We start from the raw sequence: 24,488 nt of genomic DNA on the forward strand, positions 1-24,488 counted from the left end.
TTTTTGGGATGGTATATTTTGCTCTCCCTCACTAATAACAATCCGTTATAGTCAATCAGATTTGAGTATGTAAGCACCTTGAATGCAAGTCATCATTAAACACTGGATTTAAAGGCAAAGAAAGTTAAAACTCTGTTAAGTCATGATAATTCAACTAGTTGGTATTACATGTCAATGTATATTACAACTATGTATTATATGCTGAAGTTTGCTTTGGAATGTCACATATCTAAGTACATTTACTTAGGGTTTTTTTTCCTGTCTTTTGATACTTGGGAGAATTTAATGCCAAGTTTGAGACTTTATATTTGAACCTGAAAGTACTCTTCTTGCAAATAATTCCACTGAAGAATTAATGTCATTTCAAAATATTCAAAATTCCCATTGTGTTTTCTTTCACTCCTTGGTCAGAGTAAATGGATTGAGAATTTATCAGATAATCACAGTGGTAACATTATAAGCCCTGGAAAGGATATAAAAACAATTAAGGGATAGTGGAGGTGTTTTTATGTAACAGGATTTTTTTTTTTGGCAGTAGAAGAATTTTGAGTAATATGAAAAGTATGTGGATTAATTTGTTTTTCTCAGTTTTGGTGTGAAAGTCCCTTTTTCTTGTCAGCATGTGACATTTTAAAATAAAGTTGATTTTGGCACTCCCCCCGATGTTGTGGTGTACGCGGGATGAGGAGGTAGTGGGATAGTTACACAGATACTCATCTATTTTACATAAAATTATTTGCTGCTCTTAAGCAGAAGCTATTTGCTTCAGGGAATATTTAAGTTGGGAACTTATAAGAGAAATATCTGGCTTTTTATAGCCATGTTGCAGGGCTGTCATCCAAGAACCACCTGGAACCATTGATTTACTTGAAAAACATTCTTTATTATTAGCTACAATGCAAAGAGAAAACCAGAAAGATCCCCATTGGGACAAATTCCAGAGACACTAACTCAGAGGGAGGGCTGCCATTGTTTTTTTTTTTTTTTTTTCTCAAAAACAATTGTTAAGCAAATGAATGCAGTCAGAAGGTTAAACTTCAGGTGCTTCTCAAACTTTAACGTGCACCAGAATCACTGGAGGATCTTGTGGGGTAAATGCAAAATCTCACTGCATTTTAACTGGGTCTGGGGTAGGATCCAGGAATTTGCATAACCAGCTCCCCAGTGATGTCGATGCTGCCGGTCCTGGACCACACTTAGAGTAGCAAGGCCTTTGCATTATTTATTTGTCTGCAAACAGCACCAAAAAGCAGCCCTGGTGATTCATGCGAGCAGGGCAGTCATTTGACTCAGGACAGCAGTACATTGGTTCCTAAAGCCTGTTATCTTAGTGCAAGTAACCGCTTTGATTTCAGATTATAGAAAATTTCGTTGGTTTAAATTGGTTTAAATAGACTGTGCCAAACCCTGTGTGCGGGCCTCCAGGCTACTTTTTAGTTCTGCTTTTGTGGTGGTGGTGGTGGTTTTCCTCTGAGCTGTTTTAGTTTTTATTTGAAAACTGGTACCTGGGTTTCTCTAAGAGCCTGCGCTTCTCAGTATCTCTGTCTCTCCAGCCTCTTAATGGCGGATTGGCCCAATTGCCACTGGTTGGCACACTTTGTTCTAGAGAGGATGAAAGGAGTAGTTCACTTTGAGGTTTCCTTTGTAGACGAGAAAGCATCCTTTTCCCCTCCCCAACCTACCTCTCTTCCTTTTAACTGGGGAGAACACACAATTTTATGTTACTCTTTCCTTGTGATTTCCCATATACATGTGCACACAGCCACACACATATAGCTCATATTCATTCACTCACACCTAACTACGGGAGTTTTCAAAATTTAATTAGAAAGGGGAAGGATGGGATGTAGAAAAAGGAGAATCGTTTCACAGAAAGCCTCTTAAAGAGGCCACATGGAACAATCAGATACTATCTGAAAGAGCCTTCCAGATAGTGAGACAGGGCATTAATCCATGTGGGACTGGCTGCAAACGTGACTTAGATCACAGGGACAGGCCAGTGGAGTGAGAGTAGGGAGTTGTGGAACTCTGGACAGCAGCTGACTTTGTTACCTAAAGTAGCACTATCCAGTAGAACTTGCTATGAGCCACTGATGTGTTTTCTACTGAAAGTGAAAGTGAAGTAGTTTCCGACTCTTTGGGACCCCATGGCCTGTAGCCTACCAGGCTTCTCGGTCCATAGGATTTTCCAGGCAAGAATACTGGAGTGGGTTACCATTTCCTTCTCCAGACCTTCCTGACCCAGGGATTGAACCCAGGTCTTCCGCGTTGTAGGCAGACGCTTTACTGTCTGAGCCACCAGGGAAAAAGTAAAAGGAAACAGGTGAAATGAATTTTGATACTATATTTTGTTTAATCAAATATATCCAAAATATTATCATTTCAACAAGTCGTTAATAGAAAATTGAAACAGTAGTTTTTATGCTTTATTTTATATTAAGTCTTTGAAACTGCATGCATGTTTCATATTTATAGCACATCTCAATTTGGACTATCCCTGTTTCAAGTGTTCACTTGCTGTATGTGGCTACCACATTGGACAGTCCTTGTCTGAAGAATTGAAGAGGGATACTTTGAGATCAGCATGGCAGGGCTCAGTCCCTGGGTGAGTGGGTGCTAGTAGCCAGGACTGGGAAGGTAGAGTCGTCAGTGTCTGACCAACTGAGTTTCTCAGAGGGCTCTAATATGAGAGGGGAAGGACTCAAGTAGTCCCCACAAGGGATTCATGTCTGGGAACAGGGATGGGAGTTGAAGTCAGGCCGCTACTTGCTGAGGCTGTTTCAGGTTCTCTGGGATACCAGCAAACAATCAACAAATTCCAAATTCTGCTCTGAAGTAAGCACCTTGGAGGCTTGGTTCTCACTGGCTCATTCATGGACCGGGTGGTGTGGAGTCTGCAAGTTAAAGGTGTTCAGTGCCTGAAAGTTGCAAAAGACTCGGTCAAGGCAAAAGTCAGGAGTTCCAAGTTCAAATCCCCTCAGAGCTAGTGAGGAACGTTAAATAATGTACAGAACTAAAGCTGGCTGAGTGTCAGCAAAGGCTGGGGCAAGTGCAGTGAGGAGTGTCAGTTGCCCCTGGGGAATCTGAGACCCAGTACTGGTGATCTAGAATGGCTGTGATAGTCAGGATTCACTTCGAGCTCTTTTCATGCAGGATGCCTGCTGAAGGTTGCTCAGCTTCTGGTTTTTTGAGAGAAGTCAGAAATATGGAGTTTTATGTGAAATAGCCCACATTTTAAATCTGGGCAGTACTTTGGAGGCCAAACTGAATCTGTCCTTGGGATACCATTTTGTGCCTTGTACACTAACATTTTTTTCTCCAGTTTTCAGAACCCAAAGTCATGACCTTGTCTGTCAGAGAACTTCTTTACTTTTTTCATGTTATTTAGAAGGAGATCATGCATAATTTAAAAATACAGCATATTAGCTAAACATTTAACGAGTTGCTTTTGTAAAAAGTTATATGCAGAGTATGAAAGTGGAACTCTCTCAGAGAATTCATGATATCTTGTCACTGTCAATAGAGATGATGCTCCTGTCTTACCGTGACAAACCCTGATCTGTAGGCTCATGACCTGAGTGACAGGAGAGAAGATTTAGAGGTATGTGTTTATGTAGGAGGGTGGTCTAAAGTTGTTTGTCTTTCATTTTTTATTATTAATGATAATTAATTTCTATAATGTATGTGTAAATGCCCCAGATAGATACCCAAGTCCATGGCAGGCACACGAAGATCCCAGAGATGGCTATATAATGTTTTAAAAATCTGGTAATGATAAGAAAGTAGCTAACTTTTACTGAGATGTAGTTGGATGCCTGGTATGTGTTCTAAGAGCTTTTGGTGTGTGAACTCATTTAGACCTCACAATAGTCCTATAATTGCTTTTACTGTCCTCATTTTCCAGATTAGGACACTGAAGCTCAGAATTTAAGTGAATTCCCCAAAATCATATAGCCTGAAAATGGTTAGGTGGAATTCAAGTTCAAACCATCTAGCTTGAAGTGGGTGTTCTATTCCCTTGCCTCTCTCTGAAAAACACTTGAATCTTCACCATTTTAATGACTGGAATGAGGAGACCTGTCATAATGAAGAGACTTCTTAGTGGCTTGTCCTGTAATTCATTCACTCTTTGTTGCTGTTCAGTCATTCAGTCGTGTCCTACTCTTTGTGACCCCATGGATCGCAGCACGCCAGGCCTCCCTGTCCATCATCAACTCCCGGAGTTTACTCAAACTCATGTCCATTGAGTCAGTGATGCCATCCAACCATCTCATCCTCTGTCATCCCCTTCTCCTTCCTTCAATCTTTCCCAGCATCAGGATCTTTTCTAAATGAGTCAGCTCTTTGCATCAGGTGGCTAAAGTATTGGAGCTTCAGCTTCAGCATTAGTTCTTGCAGTGAATATTCAGGATTGATTTCCTTTAGGATTGACTCTTATCAGGAAATTATTTATTCATATATTAAGATCTTATACAAATAAAAGGGATGTATTTCCTATTTCTTAGCATTTTAGAAGTGGGAATCAGTTGAAGTAGATTTTGCTTCTAATATTTCCATATTTTAAAGACAAAGAGTGTGAAAGCACTATCAATTCAAATCTAACCAGTTGACATTGCATTTTTCACATTCATATAATTTTCAGAAGAAAGAGGGACACAGTAAGAAACAAGCTGATTATCAGAGATTTCATCTAAGAGCAACATTTGAGGTATATCTTTGGCTCAGTGCCCATACTGAGCTCAATTTCTGGGATTTTCTACATATATCATTCTGAGGAGTGATCCCTGATGTTTGGAATGATGACCTAAGGCTCTGTAAGATTTCTCATCAAAACAATCTTTAAAATGTTTACCATTTTTTTTTGGTTACGAAGCAGAAATATAAATATATACCTCAAAGAACAATTTTCTATCATGTTGCTGCAAAGGAACAAAATAGATCTTTCTACTTTGTGCTTTAAACTGTAGTTTTTAAAGGATTCAAGGAAATTGGAGCTTTCATTTGAACATTTTGGCTGAATTAAGTTATTAAACTACCTAGTTTTATTTCATTATAGACACTGTGTCCCCAAATTACTTTATTCATATAACTCAGTTCTGCCAATTGGCATTTTATTGCTGTTCTCTCAAATTTTCTGTTTTTGTTATAGGCTAAACCCTATTAAAGAAAATTATTCGGATACTTGTTAAAATTTTACAGAGGATTTTACTCAGGACTATTGCAAAGGGTGTCAAGATTTTCAAAGTAAGAGAGAGAAATATCGGGCTCAACTCTGACTATAGCCGAGACAGCTGGGAATTTATGGCCAAAGAGCAGGTTGAAGGAGTCAGTGAATGGAAAATTACTAAGAGAAAACATTCAAAGGTCAAGGGACTTTTTTTCTTCTTCTGTTTTTTAGTTGTGCCATGTGTCATGTGGGATCTTAGTTCCCTGACCAGGGATTGAACCCATGTTCCCTGCAGTGGAAGTGTGGTGTCCTAACCATTGGACTGCCAGGGAAGTCCTGGTCAGGGGGCTTCTGCTGAAGGCAGGCCAGGGTGCTCAGATATCAAGAGTGGAGGGGATTCTCTCTCAACTGGCTTATCAGGATTCTTGGTAAAACTGGGCTGTGCAGGCCAGGCAAGGACAGGATGGAACCACCATTGAGACCTAGTCAAGAAGAGGATGTAGAGGAACCTGGCTGAAATTTGGTCAAGGAGAGAGACTTTGTCAACAGTGAAATAAAAGATAAAGTCTCTTCTCGTACATTGATAGTCTGTATGCAGAAGGCTAATTTAAAGAGGAACAAATCTTTTATTATACTTTCGATCGAGACTTTATTAGATGACTAATTAAAACTTTACTTACTGTGTCCAACAATTCACTGATTCCTCCTGTATTCTAGTAGCTTATTCCTTTTTCTCTTTAAGGTAAGGACATCATTCATGTCCCCAAGTAATGCCATAGATGACCTACAGTATCTTCCAATTTTCTGAGTGCTCTGCATGAGCAATTCTGGTAGTAATTCTTCACCCAAGAACAGGTTTCTCCTCCCTCCCCATACTGCTGCAGCTGGTCCTGAAGACTTAAGTACCCACATGGGTCCAGTCGCAGTGGTAGAGTTTGAACTTGCAACCTCCATACACTAGCAGTTCACCTCATTAGTTAGCCAATATAATTGAATTGATGAACTGCTATTAATATTCAAGTTCTTTAATTCCCCTACTCACTGTTTTTCTCAGTGGTTGAGTAAATGAGATGTAACTCTAACGTTAGTGGCAGAAGTCACATGAAAGTCAGTGTCATGCACTATAGCAATGCCCTTATACTGAGGGATTCTTCATTCCTTACAGGTGCTGCTCCTCAAAAGAGCTGGTCTCAGTATAGCCACTGTACTGATAGAGATCAAGCTCCCTTCAACACAGCTCATGCAAAGAAAGGATATTCTATCTGGCTATCAAGTGTCCCTGTTTCTGTTTGCCTAGTCAATGGTATCAGCTATAATATCGGCCAGTTTCTCTGGGTCTTTGCAGAATTAAGTTTTGCAGTTTCTCTGGGTCTGTCTGAATTAAGGCAAACCAAAGTGATTTGAGTTTTAAAGGACTTCTAAATACAGTTACAAAACATTGACCTTATAAAGAAGTTACATCTGATTTTCTGAAAACTGGCATATATATAAATCTCATAGCCCACTTCTACTCTTATCATTTTGGGCAAATTAGCCTCTTCGTTTCTCTGTTTTCCTGTTTATGAATGGTACCCAAGTTTTGCTGCTATAGCAGTGCTCTGTAACACTCAGCCACCAAACTTCAGTGGCCTACTGTTGATGCATCTGGAGTTAGCTGGTGGTCCCCCAGGCAGCTCTGCTTATTTTGGCGTGGTTTGTCCAATGTCTGGGGGCCAGCTGGTTGAGGCTGGCTTCGGCAGAGGTAATCAGGATGACTTGGTTCTACTCCAAGTGTTTTCCTTCCATCACCCAGCCAGCCTGGGCATGCTCTCCTAGTGATGGCAGAGGTGCAAGTGAGCAGGCAGAGACCATGAGGCTTCCTGAGGCCCAGGTTCAGGACTGGCAATGTGTCCTGTCTGCATTCTGTTCACCAAAGCCAGCCACAAGGCCAGTCTAGTTTGGCAGAATGGGGTGATAGAATGCATTTTTTGGTGAAAGGTCCCATAGCAAAGGGCATGGAGGTATAGAGTTAAAAGCCATCGTTGCAGTGAATCAGACATAGGGATACAAACAGTACCTAGCTCGCTGGTTTGTGATGAGGATTGAGTGAGATAATCCACATAGAAGGTTTAGCACGATGCCTAATGCATAGCGAGTGCCAGTGAATTACTGTGTGTCATGCCTAAGGTTAATCATGAAGAGCAAATGCATGCCATCGAAGAACCATGGCAACCCTCCTGCACTGACAGCTCTTCTTCCGAATTTCTCTTCAACAGAGTGAGTGTGAGGTACCTGGGGCTTTTGCTCTACCTAGTTCTCCATACATGCCCAGTGTAGTACCTTTCAGTTGGGTTAGAGATCCTTTTAAGGCCTGTGCCCTGGCCACATTCCAGAACCTGCCCTACCATTTAATGCTAAATCTGGCTCTTAGGAGAGTCTCATGCAACTACTCAAGGAGCCAAATGTAATTTCTATAGCAGATCCAGGTTTCACAACTCTCTGCGGGCTAAATCTTATTACAACAAATGTCATCACACCCCAATCATGACAACTCTTTTTAAGCAAGCTTTGGTAAAATGACATCCAGCAAAACAAGTAATTTAGAAGGCTCATTGGGAATTCTTTGGGAATTCTTTGGAAATAAGTGTGGACACTGCTCTTGCCCTTGTCCTCGAGTGTGCTGCCACGGTAATGACACATTTGGCCCACCCTGCTTGTTTGTTGATTCTGTCTCTGGATAGCATTGGACACTATTTTCTTTGCCACTTATGATTGGCCACAGTCTCATCAAGCTGATCAGACCTGTGGGCTGCAAAGACCCTGTACTAGAAATTCATTCACTCAAAGAAAGCACTTAGGCCTTCCAACAGAGCTGGGTTTTGGAAGTGACCTGGCAGAATTCCTTGCTGGAGGAAGTTTACCCACAGCCAAAGGCTAGACTGTTGTGAGACTGGTTGACTTATAAATATTACGCTGGTTTCTGATCTGTCCTCTCAAAGAGTAGGAAAATGGAAAACAGGAAAAGATGAGTTAGAAAATTAGAACACAATCTATTTATAGTCAGTAAATGTGATCCTAGCCTTATGCTTTTAGATAAGAGAACATGCTGAACTATTGCACCACCAGACTAACATGCTTTATAGTATATCTGGGGCCTAAATAATTTGATATTTTTTTCTTTCACTAACATTTTGAATAGCTCTGCCAAGTTTGTTAATCCTGACGAACTGATATGATTTGTTTTATTAGCTTGCTTGGCTGCCAGAAACTGAGCGTCTTCTATCTAGCCTCAGTTTTTTTGCTTTACCGCTTCTTGCTTAATACAGGTCCCTTCTTTACTTCTTAGTTCAATGCCATTATTGTATTTTTATCAGGAGCCAATTCAAAGTTGTTTTCATAAATATAGTATAAATAATGAGTCAGTGGATAGTTAATGTTTATTAGTGCATTGATTTATTTAATGTCTGTGTTTCTTTCTAGTGAAGTGATGGTTGTCAGAAAGAAACATTTTAGGAACTTCCCTTACATTACAGCCTATTTTTTCTGTGTTAACCACATGAATTATTGATAATAATTTTTGTTCTTTGCATTCACTAGTCAAGTGGTTACAACTTAAGGAACCATGTCCTGCTCTACACCAATGGGAAAACTGGAGACTTTTTAATCTTATGTTTTATTAAGATATTACTTATAATTTCTGAATATATGAAAAATGAAAATCTCAACATTATGCTTTTGTTTTAAGAATTTCATTGAAATTACATTATTTTAGGATTAATGAATACAGTCAACTTTGAAGATTCTTTTCTTCTTTAAGAACTCTATCAGCCTATAGCTGTTTGTATCAGATATATAATATATATGTATGTAAATATATATATATAAAACCATTCTTAGCCATCTGTTCTATACCACATTGGCACCATCAACCTCAGAATGGACTGGACTAACTGAGTCATTTGAGTCCCACTAAAGTTTATATTTCAAATAACTGCTGGAATAACTGTTACACATTAGTATGTATAAAAGATATTTGATTAAATTTCACTTCTTTGCTGGATACCCACTGGAGGTTTTAAAAACGTAAATCAACTTCTATTTATTGAACATCTGCTTTATGTATCTTATGAGATGTGAAATTATATCGTGAGAAATCATATCATGTAAGATGTGAAATCATAAAACTAAGAAGTTTAAATTTGCAGAACACTGTAGGGGAAGAAAAGAATTTTTTCCCTTTATCCTCCTAGGTTCTTGGCCAAGACCCCTCTGAATAAAAAGACAGATTAACAAGAGAAAAACAGAAATTTAACAACACGTATCCCTCCTGTTTGGAGTTTCCCTGGTAGCTCAGCAGTAAAGGATCCACCTATAATGCAGGAGACACAGGTTCGACTCCTGGGTTGGGAGAATGCCCTGGCGGAGGGCATGGTAACCCACTACAGTATTCTTGTCTGGGAACTCCCATGGACAGAGGATCCTGGTGGGCTACAGTCCATGGGGTTGCAGAGAGTCACACACTACTTAGTGATAGACTTTAGATTTTTGAGACTTGGATACCTCCCATGTATATGAGCAAGACTCAGGAAAACCGAGTAACTCCCTGTGCTGTATGCTCAGTTGCTTCATTCGTGTCCAACTCTGTGCGACCTTATAGACTGTAGCCTGCCAGGCTGTTCTGTCCGTGGGATTCTCCAGGCAAGAATACTAGAGTGGGTTGCCATGCCCTGTCCAGGGGGGTCTTCTCCAGACAGGAATCAAACCCATGTCTCCTGCACCTCCTGCCTACAATGGCCCAATTCATCACCTTAAATACCATTTCCAGCTAAGTCAAAAGATGTTTTGTAGGGGAGGGAAGCCAGTTATGGGAGATTACCAGGCAGAGCTTGGTAAACAAGGGTAAGGGTAAATACAGATTTAAGTTTTTGTTTCTCCATTGATAAGACTTTCTAGAGATTTCAACATGACATCTTCCTGGTACAGAGAGAGAGATACCCTTTCAAATGCAGATTTCCCTTATAAATGTAAATATCCCTTACAAAAGGGTAACTTCTCTGTTTTTTCTTATCTGCTATTTCTTAAAAATAATTAGCCTAAAATGTAAAATAATCCTCATGCCAAAGAGGTAAGTTTTGGGGTGGGAAATTCTGCTCCCCTTCCACACTTTTTCATTGGCTTACATATCCATGATCTCATTTGATCTAAATCATGATTCTTGTTTTCAAAGCTTATGGATTTGTTGGGGAGATCAAATAAATATAGGCTGTTAAACCCATACCTATGTTGTTCTGATTATAAACCTAATAGGAACTCAGAGAAGGATCTGAAAATGTGGGTTTAAGCGTTTGGGATTCATTGGTATGGGGCAGGACCTGTGTGCCGTGTAGGATGTCTTTGTCACCAGAGACAAAGCTTTGAAGGAAACCACAACTGACAGTGGGCTGGCTGACCTCTTCTGTTACTGAGCTGAACTCAATGTGCAGTCAAGTCAATCTCCAGACGCTGAGTTGTGGTGAAGGGAAGTATAGCATTATTTGCAAAGCCAAGCAAGGGGAATGGGCAGTCAGAAGACCTGAACTCGATGGCTTTCAGGCAAGGGTTTTTAAATGCAACATTAGGGGTGAGGATTGCAAGGTGCATGATCAGCTTGCAGACATTCTTCTGATTGGTTGTTGATGAGGTGGCAAGGTGATGTTTTGAGAATCTTAAGCATCAGTCTTCTGGTTCCTGCCCGTCTGGGGGCTACATGCTTGTGGTTGGCACTTTCCATCTGGTGGGTCCTGTTTCTGTAAACCAGCTCAAAGATATGCACCAGACTGTTAATCTATATCCCTTGAGGAGAAACTAGGAGTCTGATTCGGGTTTTTGGCTAAACTGTTGTATAAGCAGTCATTACTTTTTGCTTGACTGCTTCGCATTTGTTTCTGCATTCTCTCACTTCTCTAATTATTTAACTGATCAAATCTGCTATTTATAACTCAGGAAAGGCTGGCAAAACTAAAGTTTTTTTTTTCAAATAAGAAGTAGGGGACGCAGAGAGGTCTGTCACCAGGAAGGCCCTGCAGGGTCTTGCTTGATTTCACCTCTTCTCAAAGCAGTGTTAGCATATATCCCTTTAAAAGCGTTAATAGAATCATCTTGACCCATTTATATAGAGCACCAAGTTCTTATTTCCGTGTGAGGGGAGAGAGGATAAGGAGAAGTCAGAAGAGCAAGTGACAATTTTTATTTTTTATTTTTTAAAAAATTTATTTGGCTACATCAAATCATAGTTGCAGCATGTGGGATCTTTTGTTGTGGTCAGTGGACTCTCTCCTTGTGGCTCAGTAGCTGTGGCACGTGGACTCCAGATCACACGGGCTCAGTAGTTGTAGCGTGTGAGCTTCGTTGCTCTGTGGCATGTGGGATCTTAGTTCCCATGTAGGATCTTAGTTCCCTTACCAGGGACTGAACCCATGTCCCCTGCATTACAAGGCAGATTCTCGGCCACTGGACCACCAGGGAAGTCCCTGAGACAATTTTAATGCACTAAGATAGGAGAATCTCATTTTCAAAACCCTTTGCTGAAAGGGTAACAGGTGTATGTATATGCATATGGGACACAACAGTGTCTGGTGTCTGATGTAGAACACTACAGCAAAATCTTGGCGTGCAGAGTATGAAAGGGGATCCACTTTTAAATAACATTGGTTGAGGGAAAGAACTAAAAACTGCTTGGTATGCTGACCAAATAAACTGTATTTTCTCAGTGTGGGTCCATAAAATCTGAAATAAGTAGATGCTTAACAAAATGCTGCTTTCCCTGGAGGGCTCTCATGCTGAATGTGGCCAATTTTAACATAATAACATTTAATTTTTATATGTTATATTTTGATTTTTAACTCTAAATAATATTTTCTATGGATAAGTTCACCTTATGACTTCTACTTTAAGTGATTCCTGTTAATGTTTTATGCTGGCTGGTTGGGGCATTAGGTCAAGGTTTGGTGAAGAAATACTATTCCTGTCTTTTTTCTTATTTAAAAATTACATCAGGCTTTTGCTGCCTCAGGGAACATGACTTGACTGAAGGTGATGTTATTATGTGATGCTGTAGAGTAGTCTAAAGTTAAAAATCAGAAGTGTTCAGTTATTTATCTTCCTAGTTCCAGCATAGTAAAATAATTATTTTTCTTATTTGCATTGATGTGCCAACCAATGACATTAATAACCTTCAAAGATTTCCTTTGTTCTTAAAGTCTGCTGGGGCAGTTCAGCACCATTTCTTAGAAAACATTGTACAATACATCTGTAGAGTGTGCAAAAAGAAAGAGTTGCTTACCTATGATGAGACATCTCAAGACTAGGACAGAGAACAACTGAGGCTCACAGGGAAAGACAAGAGGAAATTGATTACAGTTTCTCTTGGTATCCATGGGGATTAGTTCCAGGAGTCCTGGCAGATACCAAAATCTGTGATGCTCAAGTCCCTTACAGAAAATGGTGTAATATTTGCATATAATCTATGCACACCCTCCCAGATACTTTAAGTCATCTCTAGATTACTTATAATACCTAGTACAATATAAATGCTATATAAATAGTTGTTGGCAGGCCACAGATTCAAGTTTGCTTCTTGAAACTTGGTGGAATTTTTTTTTTCCCAAATATTTTCAATCTTGGCTTGGTTGAATCCATGGATGCAGAACTTGCAGATATAGAGAGCCGACTGTACTTGGGTTTTTACATCTGTAAGAGGACCACAGAAAGACTGAGTTATCAAAGCGTGGCTTTAGGGAAGACAGAGGTGGTAAGGGGAGTGGATGGGTATGAGAAGGAAAGGAAGAGGAAGAAGGAAGATGCATAGGTGTCAACTATTTGTCATTCTTCATCCCAGAAATACCTGATATTTTTTTTACCACTTTATTTCCATGTGGGATGCCAATCAGCAAGGTACAGAGCTTTGAAAACCTATGCAAAATGCTTAAAATGTTAATGATTATGAAACCCATGGTTAACACCCAGGAATGGCCAGGGAGGGTCCTAAGAAACCAAGGTGCTTAAAGAGAAATATTTGGAACCACTCAGCATATTTTAATAATTTGTACATGTTTCATAAAAATGCTCCAAGAAGAAGAGAGGCAAAATGACTTTAAGATTCACCATGGAAATCCCCTAATTCCATTATATATATATATACCAAGATGTCTTGACTTGGATCATGCTTGTTTTGTTTTATTTGATTAACTAACTTTCAACTGTAATGGAAGCAGATTAGCTTTTGTACTCCTTACTCCAAATAAGGATATACTCAGCTTTTAATTATTTAGGGGCTTTCTACTGTGGCTGCATGTTGGATAGCATATTGAGAGGAAATCTTTCATTGCCCTCTTGTCCTTATCTGTGAATATCCCTCTTCCTACCAGTATGTTCATGCTGCCAGGATGCATATAGCCCTGTGTGAAAAAAACAAACTTTTAAGAGAACTTCCCTTTTAGCAGAAGATCTTGTTCTTATTTCATGGAGAAAAGACATGCCATTCTACTAGGACTCTTGACCTTCCATCATCTCATCTATACATTCTTCTGCATTCCTGTCTATCATTTTATCTTTCTTGCCTCTCATAATCCTGTCTCATGTCTAAGGGGAATCCTTCCATATATTCTCCAGATCCCATCCCTTTTTGCCTTCTCAGGGACCATACATGTCGTTTTTTCTCTCCCATATTTTCAACCTTTTCCTCTTCACCAAATCCTTTCCACCATGTGTGTGTGTGTGTGTGTGTGTGTGTGTGTGTGTGTGTGTGTGTGTATTTTGCATTTTTAAAAGGACTTAATTTTTTAGAGTAGTTTTAAGTTTATAGCTTGGGGAGGAAATTTTTTTCCCCCTTTATCCTTCCAGGTTCTTGGCTGAGACCTCCCTATCATAAAAAGACAGACTAATAGGAGAAAAATATAAGTTTAATAACCTGTATATCTCCTGTACATGAAAGAGAGCCAGTGAAACTGAGTAACTCTCCAAAATGGCCCAAACCATCACCTTAAATACTATTTCCAGCTGAAGACTAAAGATGTTTGGGAGTGGGGTGGGGGGTGGGGGACAGTTAAGGAAATTTATTGGGAAAAGCACAGTAAACAAAGGTATGGTTGTTATGCAGGCTTAATAACTTCGTGCCTTCTCCACTGATATGAGTTTCTAGAGATTTAGTCAACTTGCTCTTCCTGATTAAGGGAGCGTGTGTGGTGTGTGTTACTCTCTCAGTCGTGTCTGACTCTTTGCGACCCCATGGACTGCAGCCCACCAGGCTTCTCTGTCTGTGAGATTTTCCAGACAAGGATACTAGAGTGGGTTGTCATTTCCTTCTCAAGGGGGTCTTCCCAACCCAGATATCCAACCCGGGTCTTCTGCACTGCAGGCAGATTCTTTATCAACTCAGCTACAAGGGAAGCCCTAAGGGAGACACCCTTACAGATGACAATTGCCCTTATAAATGCAAATGTTTCTTCCAAGAGGGTAACCTCTTGTTCTTTGCAGCTTATTTTGTGTGCGGTTTCTTAAAAGTAATCAATTCAAGATAATCCTTAAGCCAAAGAGACATATTTTGAGATGGCATAGTCTCTTCATCAACAATGAAATTGAGAGGAAGGTGTAGAGATTTTGCGGAATGGTGATTTCCTTGGTTCTTGCCCTTCTCAAGGGAAAACTTTCAGTCAAGAGGCATTGAGCAGCTTTAAGTAGTAAGAGTGTTATTAGGTAGAGTGAAAGTATGCTCTGAAAGGATGATAGTGGGCTACCTGGAAACCAGAAGTGAAGTGAAGTCGCTCAGTCATGTCCAACTCTTTGCGACCCCATGGACTGTAGCCTACGAGGCTCCTCCATCCATAGGATTTTCCAGGCAAGAGTACTGGAGTGGGTTGCCATTGCCTTCTCCAGGGGATCTTTCCAACCCAGGGATTGAACCCAGGTCTCCCGCATTGGAGGCAGGTGCTTTAACCTCTGAGCCACCTGGTAACCAGAAGCAGACATGAAAAGGGGGTGGTGCTAGGTGTGTCCTGCATCATTTGACAGACAGGTTGTTTGACAGCTTTAGGTTATTTGACCTTTCTCCTAATGTGCAGACACTTATCCATAAGCACTGAAGCAAAACCCATGGGGGCAGGGGCAAAAATGCCATGCTAATTTGTTATGAATATGACAAAATGAGCCCTGGGTTACTGTGAGTCGCTTTTTAGGTCTTGGTGCCCCTCACCAACCTCTGCTGGTGGTTTTGTCTTGCTTGGTGCTGATATGGCTGGAAACCTAGTGATGATCCTTGGCTTCAAAAGGGAGGCTTTCTGAACGTGCTCTGACCACCAGTGTTCAGGTGGTGGAGGGAAAGATGAACCATTCAGGATGGGGTGGGACCTGCTCATATCTGACCAGCTACCAAACACTCCTGCCTCCCTTCACATGCAGTTTCTGCCATTAACATCACTCACTTTTTTCCTAAACCAAAGGTGAACTTACACTGACACATCACCCAAGGTATATAGTTTACCTTAGAGTTCACTCTTGGAGAAGGCAATGGCATCCCACTCCAGTACTCTTGCCTGGAAAATCCCATGGACAGAGGAGCCTGGTGGGCTGCAGTCCATGGGGTCGAGAAGAGTTGGACATGACTGAGCGAATTCACTTTCACTTTTCACTTTCCTGCATTGGAGAAGGAAATGGCAACCCACTACAGTACTCTTGCCTGGAGAATCCAAGGGATGGCAGAGCCTGGTGGGCTGCCATCTATGGGGTCTCACAGAGTCGGACACAACTGAAGTGACTTAGCAGAGTTCACTCTTGGTGTTAAACATTCTGTGGGTTTGAATAAATGTATTTTGACCTGAGTCTATCATTCTAATACCATACAATATTTTCACTGCCCTAAAAATTCTCTGTGCTCTGCCTCTTTCTCTCTCCCTACACCTACCCTGCAACCACTGACCTTTTTTTTTTTTTTGCCTCCGTAGTTTTGCCTTTTCTGGAATGTGATATCATTGAAATCATACAATATGTAGCCTTTTCAGATTGGTTTCTTTCACTTAGCAATATGCATTTAAGGTTCACTTAGTAATATGTGAATACCTTGGGTGGTGTGTCAGTGTAAGTTCACCTTTGGTTTAGGAAAAAAGTGAGTGATGTTAATGGCAGAAACTGCATGTGAAGGGAGGCAGGAGTGTTTGGTAGCTGGTCAGACATGAGCAGGTCCCACCCCATCCTGAATGGTTCGTCTTTCCCTCCACCACCTGAACATATATTACTAAGGAGCTTCCCTGGTGGCTCAGAGGTTAAAGCGTCTGCCTGCAATGTGGGAGACCTGGGTTTGATCCCTGGATCAGGAAGATCCCCTGGAGAAGGAAATGGCAACCCACTCCAGTCTTGCCTGGAGAATCCCATGGATGGAGGAGCCTGGTGGGGTACAGTCCATGGGGTCACAAAGAGTCGGACATGACTGAGCAACTTCACTTTCACTTTCTAGTAATATGTACTTAGGCTTCCTCCATGCCTTCCCATGGGTTGATAGCTCATTTCTTTTTAGCAATGAAGAATGTTCCATATTCTAGATGTACCACAGTTTGTTTATCCAGTCACCTACTGAAGGACACCATGGTGTTGTTGTTTAGTTGCTAGGTTGTGCCTGACTCTTGGCAACCCAATGAACTGCAGCACACCAGGCTTCCCTGTCCTTCACGATCTCCTGGAGTTTGCTCAAACTCATGTCTACTGAGTCAGTGATGCTATCTAACCATCTCATACTTTGCCAACCACTTCTCTGCTTTCCCTCAATCTTTCCCAGAATCCAGGTATTTTCCAATGAGTTGGCTCTTTGCATCAGGTGGCCAAAGTATTGGAGCTTTTGGCATCAGTCCTTCCAATGAATATTCAGGTTTGATTTCCTTCAGGTATGACTGGTTTAATCTTGCTGTCCAAAGGACTCTTAAGAGTCTTCTCCAGCACCACAGTTCAAAAGCATCAGTTCTTTAGTGCTCAGCCTTCTTTCTGGTCCAACTCTGACATCCATACATGATACTGGAAAAACCATAGCTTTGACTAGACAGACCTTTGTTGGCAAAGTGATGTCTCTGCTTTTTAACACACTGTCTAGGTTTTTCATAGCTTTTCTTCCAAGGAGCAAGTGTCTTTTAATTTCATGGCTGCATTCACGATCCACAGTGATTTTAGAGCCCAAGAAAATAAAGTCTGTCACTGTTTCCTTTTAACCCATTTATTTGCCATGAAGTGATGGGACTGGATGCCATGATCTTAGTTTTTTAATGTTGAGTTTTAAGCCAGCTTTTTCACTCTCCTCTTTCACCTTCATCAAGAGGCTCTTTCATTCCTCTTTGCTTCCTGCCGTAAGGGCGGTGTTATCTGCATATCTGAGATTGTTGATATTTCTCCCGGTAATCTTGAGTCCAGCTTGTGCTTTGTGCAGTCCAGCATTTCGCATGATGTCCTCTACATATAAGTTAAATAAGCAGGGTGACAATATACAGCCTTGACGTACTCCTTTCCCAACTTGGAACCAGTCCGTTGTTCCATGTCTGGTTCTAACTGTTGCTTCTTGACCTACATATAGGTTTCTCAGGAGGTAGGTAAGGGAGTCTGGTATTCCCAACTCTTAAGAATTTTCCACAAAGTGTGATCCACACAGTCAAAGGCTTTAGTGTAGTCAATGAAACAGAAGTAGATATTTTTCTGGAATTCCCTTGCTTTTTGATGATTCAGTGGATGTTGGCAATTAGATCTCTGGTTTTTCTGCCTTTTCTAAACCCAGCTTGTACATCTGGAAGTTCTTGATTCACTTACTGTTGAAGCCTAGATTGAAGAATTTTGAGTATTACCTTGCTAGCATGTGAAATGAGCGCAATCGTGTGGTAGTTTGAGCATTCTTTGGCATTGCCTTTCTTTGGGATTGGAATGAAAACTGACCTTTTTCAGTCCTGTGGCCACTGCTAAGTTTTCCAAATTTGCTGGCATATATAAAGTGCAGCACTTTCACAGCATCATCTTTTAGGGTTTGAAATAACTCAGTTGGAATTCCATCACCTCCACTAGCTTTGTTCATAGCAGTGCTTCCTAAGGCCCACTTGAGTTCACATTCCAGGATGTCTGGCTCTAGATAAGTAATCACACCATTGTGGTTATCTGGGTCATTAAGATCTTTTTTGTATATTTCTTCTGTGTATTCTTGCCACCTCTTCTTAATATCTTCTGCTTCTGTTAGGTCCATACCATTTCTGTCCTTTATTGAGGCCATCTTTGCATGAAATGTTCCCTTGGTATCTCTAATTTTCTTGAAGAGATCTCTAGTCTTTCCCATTCTATTATTTTCCTCCATTTCTTTGCATTGTTCACTTAAGAAGGCTTTCTTATCTCTCCTTGCTATTCTTTGGAACTCTGCATTCAGATGGGTATATCTTTCCTTTTCTCCTTTGCCTTTCACTTCTTTTCTCAGCTATTTGTAAGGCCTTCTCAGACAACCATTTTGCCTTTTTGCATTTCTTTTTCTTGGAGATGATTTTGATCACTACCTCTTGTACAATGTTATGAACCTCCATCCATAGTTCTTCAGGCACTCTATCAGATCTAATTCCTGGAATCTATTTGTCACTTCCACTGTATTATCATAAGGGATTAGGTCATACATGAATGGCCTAGTGCTTTTCCCTACTTTCTTCAATTTAAGTCTGAATTTTGCAATAATCAGTTCATTATCTGAGCCAGAGTCAGCTCCCGGTCCTGGTTTTGCTGACTATAGAGAGTTTTTCCACCTTCAGATGCCAAGAATATAGTCAGTGTGATTTCAGTATTGACCATCTGGTGATGTTCATGTGTAGAGTCTTCTCTTGTGTTGTTGGAAGAGGGTGTTTGCTATGACCAGTGCGTTCTTTTGGCAAAACTCTATTAGCCTTTTTCCTGCTTGATTTTGTACTCCAAGGCCAAACTTGCCTGTTATTCCAGGTATCTCTTGACTTCCTACTTTTACATTCCAGTCCCCTAAGAGAGAATAACAGTAGAAAATGAAACAAAGTTAGATAATGTGTATACATGGGAATTGAAAGTCGCTCAGTGGTGTCCGGCTCTTTGCAACCCCATGGACTATACAGTTTATGGAATTCTCCAGGCCAGAATACTGGAGTGGGTAGCCTTTCTCTTCTTTGGGGGATCTTTCCAACCCAGGGATCGAACCCAGGTCTCCCGCATTGCAGGCAGATTCTTTACCACTGAGCCACAAGGGAAGTAACGTGGGAGAGACCTGGGAAAACTGAGCAACTTGCCAAAATGGCCATAGCCTTACCTTAAATCTTCAGGGACAGACAAGACGTTGGGACTGAGGATCGTCAGTTATGGGACAACACTGGGAAAAGTGCTGTAAAGGAGGGTGATTGTGATGCATATTTAAGCCCATGACTTCTCCATTGATAAGACCTTCTGGAGATTCAGTCATCCTCCTCTGCCAGGTACAGAGAGGGAGACACCCTTACAAATGGAGATTTCCCTTACAAATGAACAGATATTTCTTCAAAAGGGCAACTGCTATTTCGTTTTCAGATCCCCTCTGTCTTCTATTCCTCCAAAAATAACCAGCTTAAAACAATTGCTATGGGAAAGAGGCATATTTTATGGGGCAAGTTTTGCTCCCCTGCAGTGATGTCATAAAGACTTAGGGGTGCTGGTGACTGCAGAGGCAAAAGATCTAGTCCCTGAAGATTTCCTTGTTTCAGCATCCTCCTTCTGTGGGTTTTCGGTTTGAAATGGCCACTGCTGCATATCTCTTGGTTTTCTTCTACCTTTCTGACGTTTTCCTCTGATTTATGAGGAACATTTCCTCTGATTTAGGAGTTCCTGGCCTCAATACTGTCTTTACCTCTGAGGTCAGGCTCTGACCCTTCCTAGCTGGAAGAGCTGGGTGGAAGAGATCATGGGCTCTTTTGACTCCTAACTTCCTCATCTGTAGCCTAAGTGGCTTCTTCTACACCAGTGAGTCTTCATCCTGGTTACACATTAGAATCACCCGTGGTGGGGGGGGGGGGATGTTGAACCTCCCAGTGCTCAGGTCTCACCCTGCAGCAATGACATCAGCATTCTTTAAACCCCTCCCAGCCCACCTTCCCTTCTCAAGATCCCAGGGAGAACGAGTGACTTAATGATTTTAAAGGACCTTTGCTCTTCTGTCATTTCATGTCTTCATCATGTCCCAATCTCAAGTTGAGATTTCTTTTCTTTTAATGTTTTTACTAAGTTGGGAAGAAATAACTGTGAAGTACCCCCCTCCATCTGCTGTTTGTTCTTATTTACATACGGTGGAACCCAGCCCACTGATTTCCAGCTCTCGTTCCCTTACAACTGTTATTGAACTGAAAACATAGCTGAAAACTTATTAAACAGAAAAAAATTATTTTGAGCTCCATGCTGACAATTCATTATAGAACCAAGGAAACATCTAAACTTCTTTATTTCTAGAATTAGTGCTAAAAATGGATTTACAACTCCATAGTCGCAAATGAAAATTTTCATTCTGGTGCCAAACCAAGTATTTTATTCTTTCTTGAGTATCCTATTAGGAAAACTGAAGCATCTTTGTAGGAAAGTGGAATTATGGTTAATTTGTACCCATAGACAGGCAGGGCCTCCCCAGACTGCTCCATGTGGGCCGCTGAAGTTAAATGTTAGCACCTCTCTCCCAGTCTTCTCTGTTGACCCACAAATGCTGGAGGAAAAGCCAGGGCAAACACATCATCAATGTGGGTGTGGTCGAACCCTTGGAACACTTTGAAACAAGTCTTTCAGAAGACAGCATTTCTGTAGCAGCCCCCTTTAGACCTACCATTTTCGACTTGAAATAACAGAAGACTTTTCAGAGCTGTCAGAGAGGAGAAGGGGAGTAGGAAGAGGACAGAGAACAGCCAAGCATTTGGTTTAACCCCTGGCACTAACGTGGAGAGAACTGGGGTCCTGACGTCTGATTTATGTTGAGGAGTATCCTTTAGTGTGCTGGCTCTCGCACCTATTTCTCTGTTAACAGTATATCTTTCAATGGTTCACTCACTTTCTTCTGTGATACTGATCTGAAATACAGAGCCCATGCTTGTTTCCCCAAAATTCTTATTAACTTAGTGAAATTAGTTGCATCCTTGATAAGGGCGGACTCCTTTAGTAGCTACAGGTAAGTTATTAATCACAACCTATGGTGAATTCCTATTCCCATATAATCCTTTTACGACCAGGCCATCACATTGTTCTTAAGGGAAGAAATGGTTAGTTTTCTTCTAGCAGTTGGGAAAAAAGGCATTTCCCTGAAAGAAGAAATTCTGCCAGAGCATGTAGTGAATCTGAAGGGAGCTTCTTTCCCACTGTGTTTAGCATTGGACTGTTTATCGTGGCCCAGAAAACCTTGTCTGAGGCTTCTTGGTTTTGACCTGCTTCTTTGGGTATTTTCTTATAGATGGAGGAATTGATTGAGGGTGTTCGATGGGCCTTTATTGACATGCTGGAGAAAGAAAATGAGTGGATGGATGCAGGGACAAAAAGGAAAGCCAAAGAAAAGGTAAGGATTCCTTTGGATGAAAAAAAAATATGACTTTTGGTTTAATGGATTTTCATGCTCCCCATCGACTGTGTGGTGGATTTTTATATTGACTGAGCCATTGACTCCGAATGACCCCAGAGTCAGGTATCTGTTTTGGGATGAATATGGAGATTTTATTACCAGGAGGTAAGAGAAAATAAGATCTGACTTACTCAAACTGCATTTTCAAACACCTTGTAACTCAACCTTTCCTTCTCTCCTAATTGCCGGCTGTAAGAGCCACATGGCTTGCTGCCCAGCGAATTTTGCCATTAAACCATCATTGGCTATGGCAGAATGCAGAGCAGTGGGGAGCCAGGGGGAGCAGCTGGCAGAAGAGCCCTCAAGGCACAAAGAAGAAAAACCCATACTGGCTGTGTGTCCTTCTGCTCCATGCACCACGTGCGCTAGTGTCCTCAGGCAGATACTTTACTGTAACCAAGCAGAGCTACTTCCTGACCCATCACTTTGTGCAAATGATCCAAATAGTGTGCTTATAAATGGTAGACCATTGTGTAGGAATACAAACATGTTTCCTAATAGAAGCAGACACTTGCTTGCCCTTGTAAAACTTTCTGGTACCATGCAGCAAGATAAAGGAATAAGTGAGAAAAGTAGCAGCAGCCTAGCTGTTTGAAAATAAAGAATGGGGCCCATCTTGAATTCTAAGTATTCTGATGGAGCTGGAGCTCACATGGGTAGGAAATGCCTGCAATATTCTTAACAGGTGCTGCTCTTCTGCTTGGAGACTGCACTTAGGAGCATTTCTTCTTTAGGTCCATGGACCATCTATAACTTTCCGGGCCCCTCTCTAGCAAGGTCTGACGCAGTGGATTGAGGGTGCAGTCTGAACATTTGTGATTGTAACCAGTCTCCTTGGTGATTCTCATCCTTTGGCAGGCCTCAGGAACACTGCTTAGAGTCATACTGAGTCATGCTGAGCAAAAAATTTTTCTGCGTTATGGTCAAGGGACAAAGGGGAAAAGGGTTTTCAGAGCAGGGAGGAGACTCTGTATGATACCATAATGACAGTTACATATGAGTGTACATCTGTCCAAACCCATAGAATGTGCAGCCCTGAGAATCAACCATAATGTAAACTGTGAACTCTGGGTGATAACGATGTGACAATGCAGGTTCATCAATTGCAATGGATGTCCTACTCTGGTGGGGATATTGATAATGGGGGAGGTTGTGCGTATGTACTGGCTGGCCACTATGTCGGAACTCTGTACTTTCTGCTCAATTTTGCTATGACCCTAAAACTCTTCCTTGGACTTCAAGGAGATCAAACTAGTCAATCCTAAAGGAAATCAGTCTTGAATATTCATTGGAAGGACTGATGCTGAAGCCGAAGCTCCAATACTTTGGCCACCTGATGCGAAGAACTGACTCCTTAGAAAAGACCCTGATGCTGGGAAAGATTGAAGGCAGCAGGAGAAGGGGATGGCAGAGGATGAGATGGTTGGATGGCATCACTGACTCGATGGATATGAGTTTGAGCAAGCTCCAGGAGTTGGTGATTGACAGGGAAGCCTGGCGTGCTGCAGTCCGTGGGGTTGCAAAGAGTCAGACACAACTGAGTGACTGAACTGAACTAAAACTACTCTACATAATAAAGTTTATTTAACAAAGTAAGAGGGTAACATTTTGGGAATGCTTAGCCTTGTTGAAATGAGAATGTGCCAAGGTTTAGCACAGATATTTTCTAGAGCTTTAATACTCCTAAGATGAATAAACATTGCCATAGATATTTTTGTCGATAGACATGAAAAGCCTGTTTCAGTGTTTATAGTGAAGAAAGAACTTGCTGGGGGAGGAGGGGGGCAGTGGTGTTGGAGGAAGATAGAGGGCGAGTTTGATTGTTTTTTCCCGTTTGAGAATCTGTCACATCTGTCTGAAGTCAGGTTGCTGCTAAGTCACTTCAGTCGTGTCTGACTCTGTGCGACCCCATAGACGGTAGCCCACCAGCCTCCCCCATCCCTGGGATTCTCCAGGCAAGAACACTGGAGTGGGTGGAAGTCAGGTTAGGTACATGCTGATGAAGGCAGGAGGAGCACGCGGGCTGTGATGAGAAGCTCTCCAGATGGTTGATGAAACTTTTTGCACCAACATGTCGTTGTTTGAAGACTTCACTTAGTTGCTGGGCTGGCTTATGATATCTGAAACAAAGCATGTCTTACACTGGGCAATTGAGAGCACAGCACAGTGGGAGCTCTTGATCCTAGCCTGAACCATTGTGAACTGAGAGTCACTGGTGTGGAGGGTGGGTTGGAGTGAGGTGTGTGGGTTATGAATGGCTAGATACCAAGGGAATGCTATGGGGACTGCAATCAGTTCTTTGAAAAGTATGGCTGGTGATTGCCTTATGGGTTGTCTCTGGGGTTGTGTAAGGGAGTGGTTGCCTTATACTTGGGCCCTCTGGGCAAGTAGTCATGGGTCCTTCTTGAAGGAGGATTATTCTCAGTCCTAATATTAGACACATTCTTGTTCACCCTTTGAGTTGCTCTCCAGTCTTATATTTTATTTCAAGGAGAACCCTCACCTTTTCTTCTGAAAGTACTCTTTGAACACTCTGCTGTCTTTGAGCTGAGTTCAGCCTGGCAGGAACTCACACTAGTTCCTCGACAGGTGCAAATATCAAAGATAGTTGTCCTGTTGGATGACACGAGGCTCCTGGAGCATATCTTGAATTTCAGAGCTCAGAGCAGTTCCTTTAATTAAAGGCAAGAAAGAAGGAACATTGTCTAAGAATTTCCAGCA

At 41.4% G+C, this 24,488-nt stretch overlaps 1 protein-coding gene across 1 annotated transcript in view; it reads left to right on the forward strand.

Moving 5' to 3' along the window:
• The window catches only part of PHEX (phosphate regulating endopeptidase homolog X-linked), a 208,832-nt gene that overhangs the window by 77,196 nt on the left and 107,148 nt on the right, over positions 1–24,488 (forward strand). The window contains exon 12 of the mRNA XM_027534507.1: positions 21,603–21,704. Within this exon, the coding sequence (XP_027390308.1) occupies positions 21,603–21,704 (102 nt within the window). The remainder of the gene's footprint in view (positions 1–21,602; positions 21,705–24,488) is intronic.

Source organism: Bos indicus x Bos taurus, chromosome X (genome assembly GCF_003369695.1).
Source record: "Bos indicus x Bos taurus breed Angus x Brahman F1 hybrid chromosome X, Bos_hybrid_MaternalHap_v2.0, whole genome shotgun sequence".
Taxonomy (NCBI): Eukaryota; Metazoa; Chordata; class Mammalia; order Artiodactyla; family Bovidae; genus Bos; species Bos indicus x Bos taurus.